Source organism: Anabrus simplex, chromosome 2 (assembly GCF_040414725.1).
Source record: "Anabrus simplex isolate iqAnaSimp1 chromosome 2, ASM4041472v1, whole genome shotgun sequence".
Classification (NCBI taxonomy): domain Eukaryota; kingdom Metazoa; phylum Arthropoda; class Insecta; order Orthoptera; family Tettigoniidae; genus Anabrus; species Anabrus simplex.
This window is the reverse complement of record NC_090266.1, coordinates 21,378,096-21,392,240: the sequence shown is the minus strand read 5'-3', so window position 1 is coordinate 21,392,240 and position 14,145 is coordinate 21,378,096. Positions and strand designations below refer to the sequence as shown.

The 14,145-nt window shown below is 38.0% G+C and overlaps 1 protein-coding gene across 2 annotated transcripts in view; it reads left to right on the top strand.

The window, feature by feature from the left end:
* Got2 (glutamate oxaloacetate transaminase 2) overlaps window positions 1-14,145 on the top strand; it is a 242,510-nt gene that overhangs the window by 62,019 nt on the left and 166,346 nt on the right. For both annotated transcript variants that reach the window (XM_067140270.2, XM_067140271.2), the window contains exons 3-5: window positions 3,338-3,466; window positions 3,556-3,777; window positions 3,875-4,031. In XM_067140270.2, coding sequence (XP_066996371.1) covers window positions 3,338-3,466; window positions 3,556-3,777; window positions 3,875-4,031 — 508 coding nt within the window. The remainder of the gene's footprint in view (window positions 1-3,337; window positions 3,467-3,555; window positions 3,778-3,874; window positions 4,032-14,145) is intronic.

Sequence of the window (14,145 nt, the reverse complement as noted above, 5' to 3'; positions counted from 1 at the left end):
CGTCCAAAAGAGAATGGGGACACGTCTTTGCAAACTGAAAGCACAAGATGGACAAAATGTTGTCAGATGGTGAAACCATAAAACATTCTGGAAGGTTCACTGACAAGCTTATAGATGAACTTCAAAACTACTATGGCAAAGCAATCGGAGACTATAGCTATGATTTACAATATATGAAAAGAGCAGTTTGGGCCACGTATTTTCATAAGGGTGGTTCTGATGAGAAACCAGTTCACCATCTATGTCCTTCTCCTCCAGAAATTTGGTGCAAATATAGGAAAGCTGAGGCAGCTGGAACTATTGACACTTACCACCACCAGAATGCATTGCCAGAAGCTGTTATGGAATCAATAAAGCAATATACCATGAACTGGCAGCAACAGAACTGTTAAGAAAGTGCTTATATGGGGAGACTCAAAATCCCAACGAGTCCTTTAACAATGTTGTGTGGTCTCGTATTCCTAAAAATGTTTTTGTTGGGAAGAAAACATCAGGGTTGGGTTTATGGGATGCAGTAGTAACATTTAATGATGGCAGTGTTGGAAGGCTGAGGGACCTACAGGAACTTGGTGTCAGAATAGGTAAAAATATTGTCAGGCCTGGATTGATCATGGATACAAAAAGCAGAAATTGCAGCTCAGAACATGACCAAGAGAGCTAGGAGAGAAAGAAGAAACAAGAAACTTGGTGTGGAAGCTAAGGAACAGGATCCAGACTATGGAGCAGGGTGCTTCTAGTAATTGTATGAACGTTTATTACAATAATCATGTGTGTAAGTTTAAAATCCTCATTTCTGAAAAACCTGTTTTTCTTGTACAAATGACCCATTATCTCAGAAACTATAACAAATAGACACTTGATCTTCAGAAATAGCTAAGTAACATCTGTTAGTGCAATGGATCTACTCATGTAAATTGCTTTTATATCTTGGGAGTTATGTTAATAAACGTTCCAAAAGTTTGAAAAAGAAGGTAGTTTGTAAAAGAAATTACAGATTTCCCAAGTAAGCTATTGTATTAAGTGTAGATCAGTGTACATTATATATACTCAATAAACTTCAGTAAAATGTTCAAGTCTCTACCTGAAATAGTTTGACAAAATGGGTTATCAATGTGGTAAATTTAACATAAGCATAGGGCTTTTAATGTCCCCTTAAAGTCTCTGCAAACTACAGGAATATCCTGTGGGTTTAAATCACCTGTGATGTTAACCAGTGTTGCTCATAGATTACTTTCCTAGCAGTCACTTCGTCCGGTGGCAGGTAGGAGCACACCACAAACACAGCCCTTCCTGGTGTTGGGTGGCCTTGACCACGAGACACTCCCAGTCTCCCACCAGCTCTCGCCGGGAAACTAGCCTTAGAGCAGAGTTCACAGCAACCATAATCCCTCCCCCTTCCACTTTGCTACTATGGACCTGATGTCTGTCTTGACGAAACACAAAGTAATCAGTAGAGAATGGTTCATTATCACCAACAGAATCATTTAACCAAATTTCAACTTTACAAATACAATCTTTGCTGGCGTCACTGAAAGCGAGGTTAAACTCCCTACATTTTGGTAGAAGATATTCATACTGCTGTCATGCTGGGGTCCTGGGTTGAGATTTATATGACCGGAGAAAGCCAATAGAAGCACACAAATCACTGAGCGAGATCGGGCTAGATTTTGTCTGTTTTCTTGCAGACTGGCCGCTTGGTTGTGATGTCACCAGATACATAGTTCCATTTAAAGCCAGCACGTGGGACAAAATACAAAGCTCCGAGCCATACACAAGTGTTTTCCAAACGGTTTTCATATTTCGTGTCGAACTCTAGCACATTATCATCCCGGAGGCAAACTCGAACGGACGTGATATTACATTTGAACACTACTAATAGACAAGACACGGAGCGATACTGGCACACGACTACTCCCGGTCGCCATCTTGAAGGGGTCTTCCTTTGAAGCTTGGGATTTCCAGTGTGAACATCACAAGTGGATGAGCTCCAGAACATTAGATTGCAAGCTTTCAGCACAGTATACCATTAATAGCAAACTGTTTGCATAAAACAAACTGCGCACTACATTTCCATTTAATTGAATCCCTCCATGTCACCTTATACCTTTTGATAAAGGTCCCATATGTACTATACAATCTTACTTCAATGGGGAGAAGTTTTTCCTCTTTTAATAGGTCCACCTTATCAGTACAGCATTTGTTTACAAGAATTATATGTACATAATAAAATTAACGAAGCAAAATATGTTTTGCCCCTATTTTGGGCCTCTTCAGCTGCTTAGAAAAGATTAACACTAAAATACATTACTTAGGTGGTTGTTAAAAAATTATTCAAAACTGTCATCTTCAGACTGTCTATAAAACACTATAAAAAGGAGGTATGAAGATAACATCACCTGAAAAGTTCGTAGCGAGTAGGACAACATGAACAAGTGTGAGTAATATAATAATAATAATAATAATAATGATTAACACACAACTTTTAAAGTCTCTTTAAGACTTGTTGAGAGACATGTAATTCGAACACTATGTATACATATGAGAACTGGTCTTGTATCTGTAGGTGTATGGTGCTACACTTGTAAGTTATGTCGCTGCTTATGTTTAAAAGCTTAGAATAAAATTGATTAGTAAAACTATGATGATGCGTTATAATATATAGTTGTATAGAGAAGGGGGCTCCTTAGAATTTGATTAGGACGATATGGTCTTAAATGTAGAGAAAGAGGTCGAAGAGCAGAATCTTTTAAGAGATTTGAAATGAGACAAGGGAGAGAAAGAAAAGCAAAGCTAATTCAGTGAGCCTTCTGTTGCGATCAGCATTATTCTGTGTGAAGGAAGTTTCCTTCCAGATGAAACTGTATTTACATCGGTCTTGTTCTCAGGCCAGCATTGCTGTATGTGAGTGAAAACTGGGTGGACTCAGGATATCTTATTCATAAGTTAGGAGGCATGGAAGGAGTGAGAATGATTACTGGTACAAACTGGTGGAAATAATGGCAGAAGGGCACTCTGAATGAGCAGATAAGGGCTAAGTTAATAATAATCTCTATGATTGAGACTGCACGTATAAACTAGCTTTGTGGTGGGGTCACGTGAGTGAATAGAGGATAGATTGCTTACGAGAGTAATGGACTCTGCTGTTGAGGGTAATAGAAGTAGTCAAAGATGTTAAGATTTGGTTTTTAATGGAAAGAGGTTGTGGAACTAAATGATACAGAACTATTTGCACATAAGATTGTGGAGGCATTTAGTTAATTCACTGAACTTTGCAGATTGAATGCTAAGGGGCATAACAATGAAGGTGTATATATGTATGTTTATTGTTGTCTGTCAGGCTGAAGACCGAATGAGAGCCAAGAACTTGGATAAGGAGTATGCTCCAATTGCTGGAAGCCCAGAGTTTTGCAAGTTGTCAATTTCTTTGGCTCTTGGTGATGACAGTGAACACGTTAAGAATGGTGTGGTATGTATGTTATGATATTATTTATATATATTCCTAATGTGAAAAGAGAAAACTGATGTTTCTTTATTTTCTTTTTTATGCATATAAAGAATGCAACTCTGCAAGGAATATCTGGAACTGGATCGTTGCGAATTGGTGCTGCGTTCCTTCACAAATTCTTTCCTGGTAATAAAGTTGTATATTTGCCAACACCATCTTGGGGTAACCACACACCTATTTTTAAGCATTCGGGATTAGACGTTAAGCAGTATAGATACTATGATCCCAAGACTTGCGGTTTTGATTTCCAAGGAGCCCTAGAAGATATTTCGGTAAGAAAGATATTCCCATACTCTGTTCCAAATTGTTTAGTACTTCAAAATATTTCATGCCTGAGAACAGAGTTACTTTTCTTTTTTTCTTTTTCAGAAACTTCCAGAGAATTCTATCATCTTGTTCCATGCATGTGCGCATAATCCTACCGGTGTAGATCCAAAACCAGAGCAATGGGCAGAAATATCTCATGTTGTGAAAAAGAGAAAATTGTTTCCATTTTTTGATATGGCATATCAAGGATTTGCATCAGGTAATATTGAACAACTTTAATTTTTCCCTGAATGTTTTACTTTGTTATTCCCCTTTTAGTAAGCTTAACTGACAAGGATTCTGTGAAAAATGATATTTGTGCGCCTAGGTAAAATATGCCTCTCTTTAAACGTTACATGAGGCCTGCACAGCTGGGCTGTCCTAGGGCAGCAGCGGGCCATTCTTGCTGTGGGGGCACACAGCGAGTGTTAGTGTATGTCAAGTGCCCGGAGGAAACTCAGGACACGACCATCTCACTCGTGCTGTGCATACCCTGAAAATGTTTCTAGGGCTACATCTGCAACACGATCTGCGGCATAATACAAAAAGTAGTGGGGGGGGTTACAGAAGTTATGTTTGAGAATTAGAATACTGGGCATAAGGTCCCTGCAATTTATTCAGATCAAAATCTGTGGGAAAACTCATGTGACTAACATATGTAATGAACACTTCCAACAATACATTGAGCAAAGTGACATGAAACTATAAACACATACAGTACCATATTTTCCTACGTAACTCCCACCCCGTTTTTGGCAGGGTAAAGGAAATTCAGTTTCTGTATTTATCATACTATAGTACGTGACACTTGATTCACAAGTATAGATTAAAGTTTCAGCATTGAAAAATGACGGAGCATATTACACATAACATAATTGTTCAGTACAGAAAAATCTCGTTAATTTGAAGTTGTTGCGACTCAAAAATCGGATTTTGAATTAACCGCCAATTCGCAATTCAGAATTTGCCGCGTTACAAAATATTCTAAGGCCCGTTACTGCATGCATTTAATCTTGATTCACAGTTTAAAACTTCCAAAATGTATCCAAGAAGGTGCATTTACAGTATTCAAATAATACACTTGGATAACTGGCTGACCAACATAACCTCACGCAACGAAAGAAAGAAAAAAAATTATGATTCAAAGACGAAGAAAAATCTATGCTTGCTCCCATGTGCAAGTACTTTATTCATTGTATTACTGTACTGTGTGCATTTTAGATGCCTTGTAATTACACAGAAAGTACCTGATGCCCATTAAAACATTGTGGCTAAACGAACTTTCCTTATACGATTTCCCGCCATGGCACTTCTCTCGTACTTCAGTTATGTAAACACTTGCCACCTCTCAAAGTATCCTAAGACCCATTAATGCATGCAGTCACCTCGATTCACAGTTTAAACCTTTCAAATGCCACGGAAAAAACTATTTCCGAAATGTATCCAACAAGGTGCATTTACAATGTTCAAATAATGCACTTGGATAAATCACTGACAAACATAACCTCATATATCATAGAAGAGAAAGGATCCACCTAATCAATACAAGTTTATTATAAGTTCTTATATTACAGTACCGGTTCCAACTCTTTTTATAAAGTCATCTTCAGCTGTACATTACCTTTACATTAGTCAAAGTTGGTATTGTGCCTTGCTAAGTAAAACGAGGGATGTAACAAGAGTTAAAATTAGGCATATTTCAAAGTAAAAGCCGGATTGGATGTGTATACATCTAATATTAAGTGTGTCCGAGAGCCTAAAAATCGTGTTGATCAACTTATTTTAAGATATAGATACATAAACACATTAAAATATTCACAGTACATATTAAAATTACACATTAACATGCATATTTCATGTTAAAGTCCAGTGTGATGAATAGGAACACATTCTTGAAATGAATTTGACATCTTGCGTTTGTTTACTTCATTATCCAACATAAGAGGAAATGTCCGTGTTTGTGTTCATACGGGGTGCTTCCATAATATTCTGCTCTATATTAGGTTCATCCACTTGTATGATTACAATCTTCAGTTGTCAATAATAAATGTGTGTATGTTCAAAAGTAGGTATGTGCAGCTGAGGTTGAAAATTGTGTTAAAAACATTGAATGCAGTTTGTGTTAGTGTATAAATGTCAGTTGCTAGGTGGTAGGTCTTTTCTTGTCTATAATTGCCAACAAATAACTGTAAGAAACTAAAAGTAAAGTTAGAAATTTGTGTTCTGAAAGTGCCTGCTTGTATGTGTGTTTCCGTAGTAGTTACTTACTGTTGCTGAAGTGGATGAGTTGCGTTTGACCTGGCTGCCTGGCGTGTACTGTGCCGTGTTCTCCTGGTGTTGGTATCCGCTGCTGCGGGGGGAATGGAGGGTCGGGCGGGGGGGGAGTTGCTGTCGTATGTATATGGGCGGAGTTGGGTGTGTCGGTCGTCTGCGCTGTGGCGCGTGTTGGACATTGTTTGTTGACTGTTTTAAGATAGTAATTTTTTAAGGCGGGGATAACTTTGTTAAATATGGTGTTGGTTTTTTCAGTTATTTCATTGATATTGTAATTTGGGTTGGTATATTGATCCAATGATATATACAGTTCTGTAAAAAAAAAAAAAAAAAAAAAAAAACCCTCACGCAGTGAAAGAAAAAGAAATCACACAATTCAAAGACGAGGATAAATTATGCTGGTTCCCCTGTGCAAATGCATTATTTTTTGGATTACGGTACTGTTTTTTGGATTCACTGTACTTCCACGGAAAGTGCCCGATGCCCTCAAAACATTGTGGCTTATCGAATTTTCCTCTAACGAGGGGATTAAAGTTTCTCGCTTCCATGTGCATTGCAACTTTGCAACACATTACAATGACCCCCACCCTTGTACTATTGCCTGGCTGGCACTTTCTCCTTTAAAACCATAAGACCGTTTGGGCTCGTCGTTAAAAGAAAGCAGTGCAGTTCCATCGGCAATGACAATATTGTTCGATGCGTTCGAATTTATTATATGAGCCATGCTTTTTCGTCAACTGTCGGCATCGCCAGTGTTCTGTCTTTCTGCACACTGCCTGCTGCGTGATATTACGGCGTTCCTTAAAAGGTTGAATACAAAAGAATTCTGAATTCATTCAACTTAGCAATTATGAAGCATACTGTAGACCCACTGAAGTGAGTGTAATGCGGAAAGCTATCCCTCCATGTCCGGAACGCGTTTTATCATGACGTGGATAAATTTTTAATTTAAATTACTCTGTAACATACTATTGTTTTAAAATGTAAAGGCAGTTTCGAATTAAAAGTTTGAATTTCAGTAATGGGGCCGACATTGTACTTTGAATTACAAATTATCCCTATTTCGAATTAAGCAATTTAAATAACGTGCAAAACCATATCTCATGTTTCCGGGAATGAGAGCTTCTTCGAATTAGGCGGGATTTTGAAATAACAGATTTTGAATTATCGAGATTCTTCTGTATTTACATAATGGTGTTGGCTTTATGTAATAGAGATTAAATGAAATTTTAAAAGGCAAGTAGCAAGTTAAGTGTTTGTAAACAAAATTTTTCGGAGTATACGCTGTATATCATTCATTAACTAGCACATTTATCAGAGGAATAAACATAATTGAGAGTATATTCATGATATTTTTGTCCGAAATAAATAAGGGCACTTTGTAACTGGAAGTTAAAAGTAAATGAGATCACAAATTGAAACATTGCAAAAACACTCGTGGATGGCACTGTGTTTAAAAGGGTAACACTTGCATCAGGGTCCTAGGTCTACAAACACGTTATTACTCATCACTGCTCTCATCTACGGACGTGTTTCCAGTATTTGCATCGGTCATCCCTCTTCTCATACATGGAATGGTCTTTTTTTCTCCATCCATACTGTTTGAAATGCCACATTTTGTGAAGCTCGTGACCGAAAGTTAAGCTGACATACAACCCCGAATACTTTTTATCCATGTACAGATAAGCTTGATATCTGGCTTCGTAATACAGCCTGTGGTTGTAGGTTGGCGATTGTTAGAAGCCATCCACTCCATGTACAGCTGCTTCACTGTGCCCTTAAAAGGTCTCTTCACATAAACCTCCAAGGGCTACACAACAAATGTAAGCCCACTATTAATAACTAAATCTTAGTTGTGAAGCTTCCACAGTGTGTAAAGTTACTTAATTATTCCAGGTTGAACTGTGTTTTCTGTACATTCCATACAGTTTGCCGAAGTTTCGAATACATTGCACTGTTCTTTGTCAAGGCGACTGAAATACCCCTACTCGATCCGAGGTAGTCTCCCAGGCAGCTAATCAAACTGTGATTACTGTCCTTGGCCTTAAATATCCTCTTTCTCTCTGGCTGGCATAAGCTCCTAATGGTCTCATGGGAATTCTGGAACGTTATGTGTCGCAGCCAGGTGGTGGGAATTGCCAGTGCTATTACGTAACTTGAGGTTCGTCCTGCGTGTGTATGTTGTGCACTGCATCTCTTAATGTATGTATAATAGGCATCCAAGGATTGCTGATTTTATACTGTGGACATTTGGTTTGTCTTCTAGGATGCTGTCCAACACAAGCATGCTAGCATATTTAACAGCTTACCTAGGCATCGCTGCCACATCATTTTTACCCAGTCTTCCACAATAGCTTGATCTATCCATGTTGCATCCAGTGCTCTTTAAATAGCACCATTTATCCCTAAGTCTGCCACAGTTTTTTGTATGAAAACTGTGTACTGTGGATGTTTGCATCCATCAGCAGTTTTGGTATAACACTGTTTCTCATTCCCTGCAGTCCTAATACTTTCCTCTTCTTGTTTACTCTAGTTTTTAAAGGCATGTCAAAATACACATGAGTTTGATCTGCGTATCCAATTTGTGACAAATGATGAAATGCTGAAGATTCAGTATCTTATTAGTGTATGAATGTGGATGATGTTGAACAATAGTAGCACAGTGAAGCAAAATGAATCCATTGTTCATGAAAATTTTTTCAATCCACGAGCATCTTGCCTTGAAATCTTCAAGTTTTACCTAGCAAACTGAATCAACTGAGTGGACACATCTCCATAGATACGGTGTAACCAAACTTATCATTTGGTTGTGATGTTCTCCAGTAACTTTTCTTCAAGAGTCTGTCAGAACAGTTTCTTGCCATGAAATGCCCTCGTGTTGGAGTTGCCTTCGGAATATATATTTTTCCTCCAGTCTCGGATGCTTCCTTCCTCTCTCGTACTTTCCACCTGCAGTACGATTTCCTATTATTCCTGCGTCAGTGGTAACTTGCAATATTCCCTCACTGTAAATTACCTTAACTGCTTTCCTCCACTGGTATTCATTTCAACTTGCTGTCCTTTAATGTACGCAGAACACCAGGCGCACTTTTAAACACATGTGTTGACCTATCACAGCCGAAGCGAGTACTAGGTGTGTGTGTGTGTGTGTGTGTGTGTGTGTGTGTGTGTACTGGTGACAGGAATGAGTTTTTTATTATTATTATTATTATTATTATTATTATCAGTCATACCAGCACACAAGTGTTAGGTTGATAACTGGTTTTCAGACATTAAGGTTCATCATCAGTAATTTTAGATTTAAGATTAGTTATTAATTTTCGTTGTGTACTGTTTTTCTTTGGTTGGTTTGTTTTTAATTTTCTCAGTTTCATTTGCTACTAAGTGTCTTACAGTTTTTTGGTTGTCAGTTATTTTTAAAATTGCTGTTTCAGTTCCTGTTCTTAACTGTTTTAGAGTAGCATTATTAAAGTTTTGTTTGAAATTATGTTTGGGACCTACTTTTAGTAGGTTTCACCTTGGGTTAATGGTGTGTCGGAAATATTGACAACAGTTTTACAAAATGTGTGTTCTTCTAAATCTTCAAAATTATTACATTTGTATTCATTCTGAAGTTTACTTACTTTATTTTGGATGGTTTGCTGTTTTTCCTTTCTCTCTAGTCTGTTTCTTATGTGTTCATAAATATATGTTCTAAAACAAGTCTATTCCTTGAAGGTGAAAATCTTCCTCATTTAGCAGGTCCTTTTTGGTGTGTAGGCTCTTGATTTCGCTCTTTATCCCAGTTGCTACAGCTATTTTTACAGAATGTTGACTGTATACTGAAGTGTTGTTACATTTCAGATTAATGCAGTTGGGAGTTAAATTGTACTTTAAACATTAGTGATTGAATCTGATGTCCTCATTAATAGTATTTTCAGTCTTACATTCCTAAATTTGAATGCTTTGGAAGTTTCTCGACCTATATAATTTGAGTTGTGATCATCATAAAATATCAAAGCCATTATGTTCAAAACAGTGCTGATGGTTGTATTATTATTATTATTATTATTATTATTATTATTAAAATCAGTTTTATCGGCACACAGGTGTTCGGTTCAAAACTGGTTTTCAGACATGAAGTCCATCATCAGTCGTCAAAAATTTATTTAATCAGTTATCAATGATCTGCATTTAGGGCTATCGTACAGGTGGCAGGTTATCTATCAGTTGTTTACCTAGCTTTTTCTTAATTTTTTTCAGCAAACTTGGAGATTTATCGAACATTTCCCTTGATAATGTATTCCACTCCCTTACTCCTTCTCCTATATGTGAATATTTGCCCCAATATGTCCACTTGAATTCCAATTTTATCTTCATATTATGATCTTTCCTACTTTTAAAAGCTCCGCTCAAGCTTATTCTTCTACATTCAGTATGTCATTCCATGCCAACTCACCACTGACATTTTGCCTTAAAACATACTAATCCCCATAAGTGTGTCATCAAGATAAAATGGAGCCCAAATGTAATAAACTGTAAAAATGATCAATAAATTAAAGACAGTTGTGAACCTAAATGCTAGACCTTAAAATGTTGTTATACCGGGTGGTCCACCAGCCCCTTGCAATCCAGTTTTATGCATCCCTTCACATTTACTACAATTCTGAAAGAAATTGGTCCCTCTCCCTAAACCGGCGTAATATAACGAGATGTGTGTTTACAGGCTAGAAGATGGCAGGAATCACGAGCGCTACTATTACTTCATTATGCGTACCTCGAATGAACGAGCAAAATGAGTACAGATACGCAGAACACATACTTTAAAACAGGAAGTGGATGCACAGATCAGGAGTATGGTACTGTATAGGCTGGGAAGTGGCGCCGTAGGTCAAGTGTTGCAGTAGCTCACATGGCTAGTGCACAGTAGGATGTGTGATAGTTGACAGTGCTTGAGGGTTAGAAGTTTCAAGTCCCATGCAAGTATTTTTTTTATGCCAGTTGCCTGGGATGTGGCAAGTTGTATACTTAATACTGGTATTTTTCACAGACTGATCTTAAAAGGGCCGTTTATATGGAGCTGGGTTGATCGAGGCTGGGAAACATGACAGGATTTCAGTTATCCCCGTTGTTTAACACAGCACCTGCTCAAAAGGACGACCTCCATAGTCGATACAGAACTGCGCGCAATGTTGTAAGGACCGTTTGGCCCGTTGCAACATCTCTCGCGAAACGGATCGGCATGCCTCGGTGATGCGCTGTCTAATCATAAGATATAAATTTAATGATAATTGATCCATATTGAACTGTGGTCACAATAGTAGTTAAATATTTTATTTATAGGGTCCATCTTTTCAATACAAAGTTGTGCAATATATCACATTACATCTCTTTTTGGGACTAGTTTCAACCTAACTGTAGGCCATCATCAGCCGTAACACAAATCACACAGTTACATTGAATAAACAAAAACAATGTACAGGCACAATGTAATTAAAATAAACTGTGTGTAACCCATGGGAATTAAAATTAAGACTGGTTACTTGAATGCATCCTGTTAAAAGTTAGTGATCCTAAAAATGTGTATTGATAACAACATTAAAATTGATTAAACCATGTACATAACACATATGCATCAAGGCAAGGCTCTAGAATATAATACACTTAGTTAAATAGTTGCTTCCGGATAAATATTTTAAATGCTGATTAAGACCAACACATAGAAGTTTAACTAAGGCTGACACCTTACAAGTTATACATTCTGTTAAAAAGTTCAATTGAGCAGACAGACATCAAGTTGTATTCACAAAGACATTCAAAATAGTGAAGCTATGTACATAAACACATAATCAATACACATGAGTGCGATGCATGCTGTTAAAAAAAGTTGCTGCTGTTTAAAGGTTCTTGAGCCGGGCTGAGTGGCTCAGACAGTTAAGGCGCTGGCCTTCTAACCCCAACTTGGCAGGTTCGATCCTGGCTCAGTCCAGTGGTATTTGAAGGTGCTCAAATATGACAGCCCCGTATCGGTAGATTTACTGGCACGTAAAAGAACTCATGCGGGGCTAAATTCCGGCACCTCGGCGTCTCCAAAGACCGTAAAAAGTAGTTAGTGGGACGTAAAGCAAATAACATTAATTATTAAAGGTTTTTGAACGCTGATGATTGTTGCCCATGAAGGTCTAAATAAATTTGTAGTTTCTATAAGGTGGTAGCATTTTGCAGTTCAATGTGAGGTAGACCTTGTGCTGCAACGTGTGGAGCAGAGCTGGTTGTTGGTTTTTAAGCAGTAATGCATATTGTAACGAGTTGGTGGGGTAGTATGATCAATTAACACTAGACTGGTAGCTTCAATACTAAAATTTATTAGCTACGCACTAAACTACACAAGACTACACACAACTTTTGCTCATAACACGAACTTACACAGTTCACGCGCTCTCTCTCTCTCCCTTCGTTTCTCACTTTTTCTCACACTACACAGTTTTACACTCAGACACAAGGTCCCACGTCGCACGGCTACCCGTTCTCTCCTTCGCCGACAGTCCGGACTGTAGCACACTAGTCCGATAATCACGGCAGTTCACATACTTCATTACACTGGCAGTCGCTCATGACTGAACCACACCAACTTCTCACTCAGTCTAACTCGCTGGCATGTCACTCGTCTCTTACATAGCTGCGCCGACCCTTCTGGAACAGTCCGGATGGTAGATGTATCCAGGAACCTCGCGAGATGGAAGACTCCAGATTAATCGTCGAGTAATTTCAGTCGTCCCATGCGGCGCGACCACAGACAGAAGAGAGAAGGGCCCGCCCAGCCCGTAAATGTTGCTCGCGATTGGCGTGCTAGAGTCTAAGGGGGTGGGGACGATGGGTGACGAGCTCGGCGCACAGCGACTTGGCATGGCGGACGCTATAACCGTTACAATATTATGGCAATTAACGGTTCCATTGTTGTGGAATCGTGCTTCATCCATAAATAAGAGTCTGTAGAAAAGCAGGATCAGTGTCCACATGCTGTAGGATCCATTGACAGAATGTCATCCAGGCATCAAACTCGTGACCATGGAGCTCCTGATGTGAGTGCAGATGGTACGGGTGAAACCGGTGGGTATGCAATATTGCAGGTTATACACTATCCCCTCCACAGTCTACTGCAGCTATCAATACGCCGCCTACCTTAACTTCCCCTTCCCCCTCCCCGCCAAAACGTAAACTCATCCACACTCGTTCATACAACACAAGAAGTGCAAACAGGACAAGTAGTTCTCAAGAGGCTAGGAGTAACACCAAACAATTACGCAGCAAAAAGGAAAGTGACAATTCTTCCAATAAGATGTTATACAGAAATACAATCAAAACCATAAACATATAATTTTTATCTTTTATTACAGATATACCAACGAGCCATTATGGAACCTTCGAGAACATTTTAAATCCAATATCACATCAGAAAGTGTTTCATCAACAAGTTTGTTCACGAACAATTTTACCCCATTGATAATATAAATTAATACCAATACATTTTATACATTTTATAAATTTTATAAACGAGAACAAGTCTATTGACCATAATGACAAATATCAACTGCAGAAAATATTCAATACGGTTATGAAGTTTTAATGACAATTATACAAGTTAAACAACAGGAATCAACACAACTAGCCAGATCTCAATTTTTTTATTTTATTCTTATTTTTAAACAATTTTAAAAGATGTTCACCAGATGAGTTTTGGCAATAAAATGTTAGATTGAAGAAGATTTTAGACAAAAAGTGTTAGCTTAAGATATAGTTTTATTGTTATGTGACATTTAAAATGTTATAAGATTATCAATTAGTTTTACAAGAGCAATCTTGAACCAAAGAATTGTTTTATGATCTTATACAATCTTAGATTAATGATAGTTTGGCTGATGATGCTCACGAAAAGGAGCGAAACATGTACCATATAAACATCATAATAAATATGTAAGTTTGTACTATATTTTTATTGTATTGAAAAGGTGGCAATTGGCAAAACTAAAGGAATTGTATCACGGTTATGCAATATCCGCATGACGGACGCTCAGCTGATG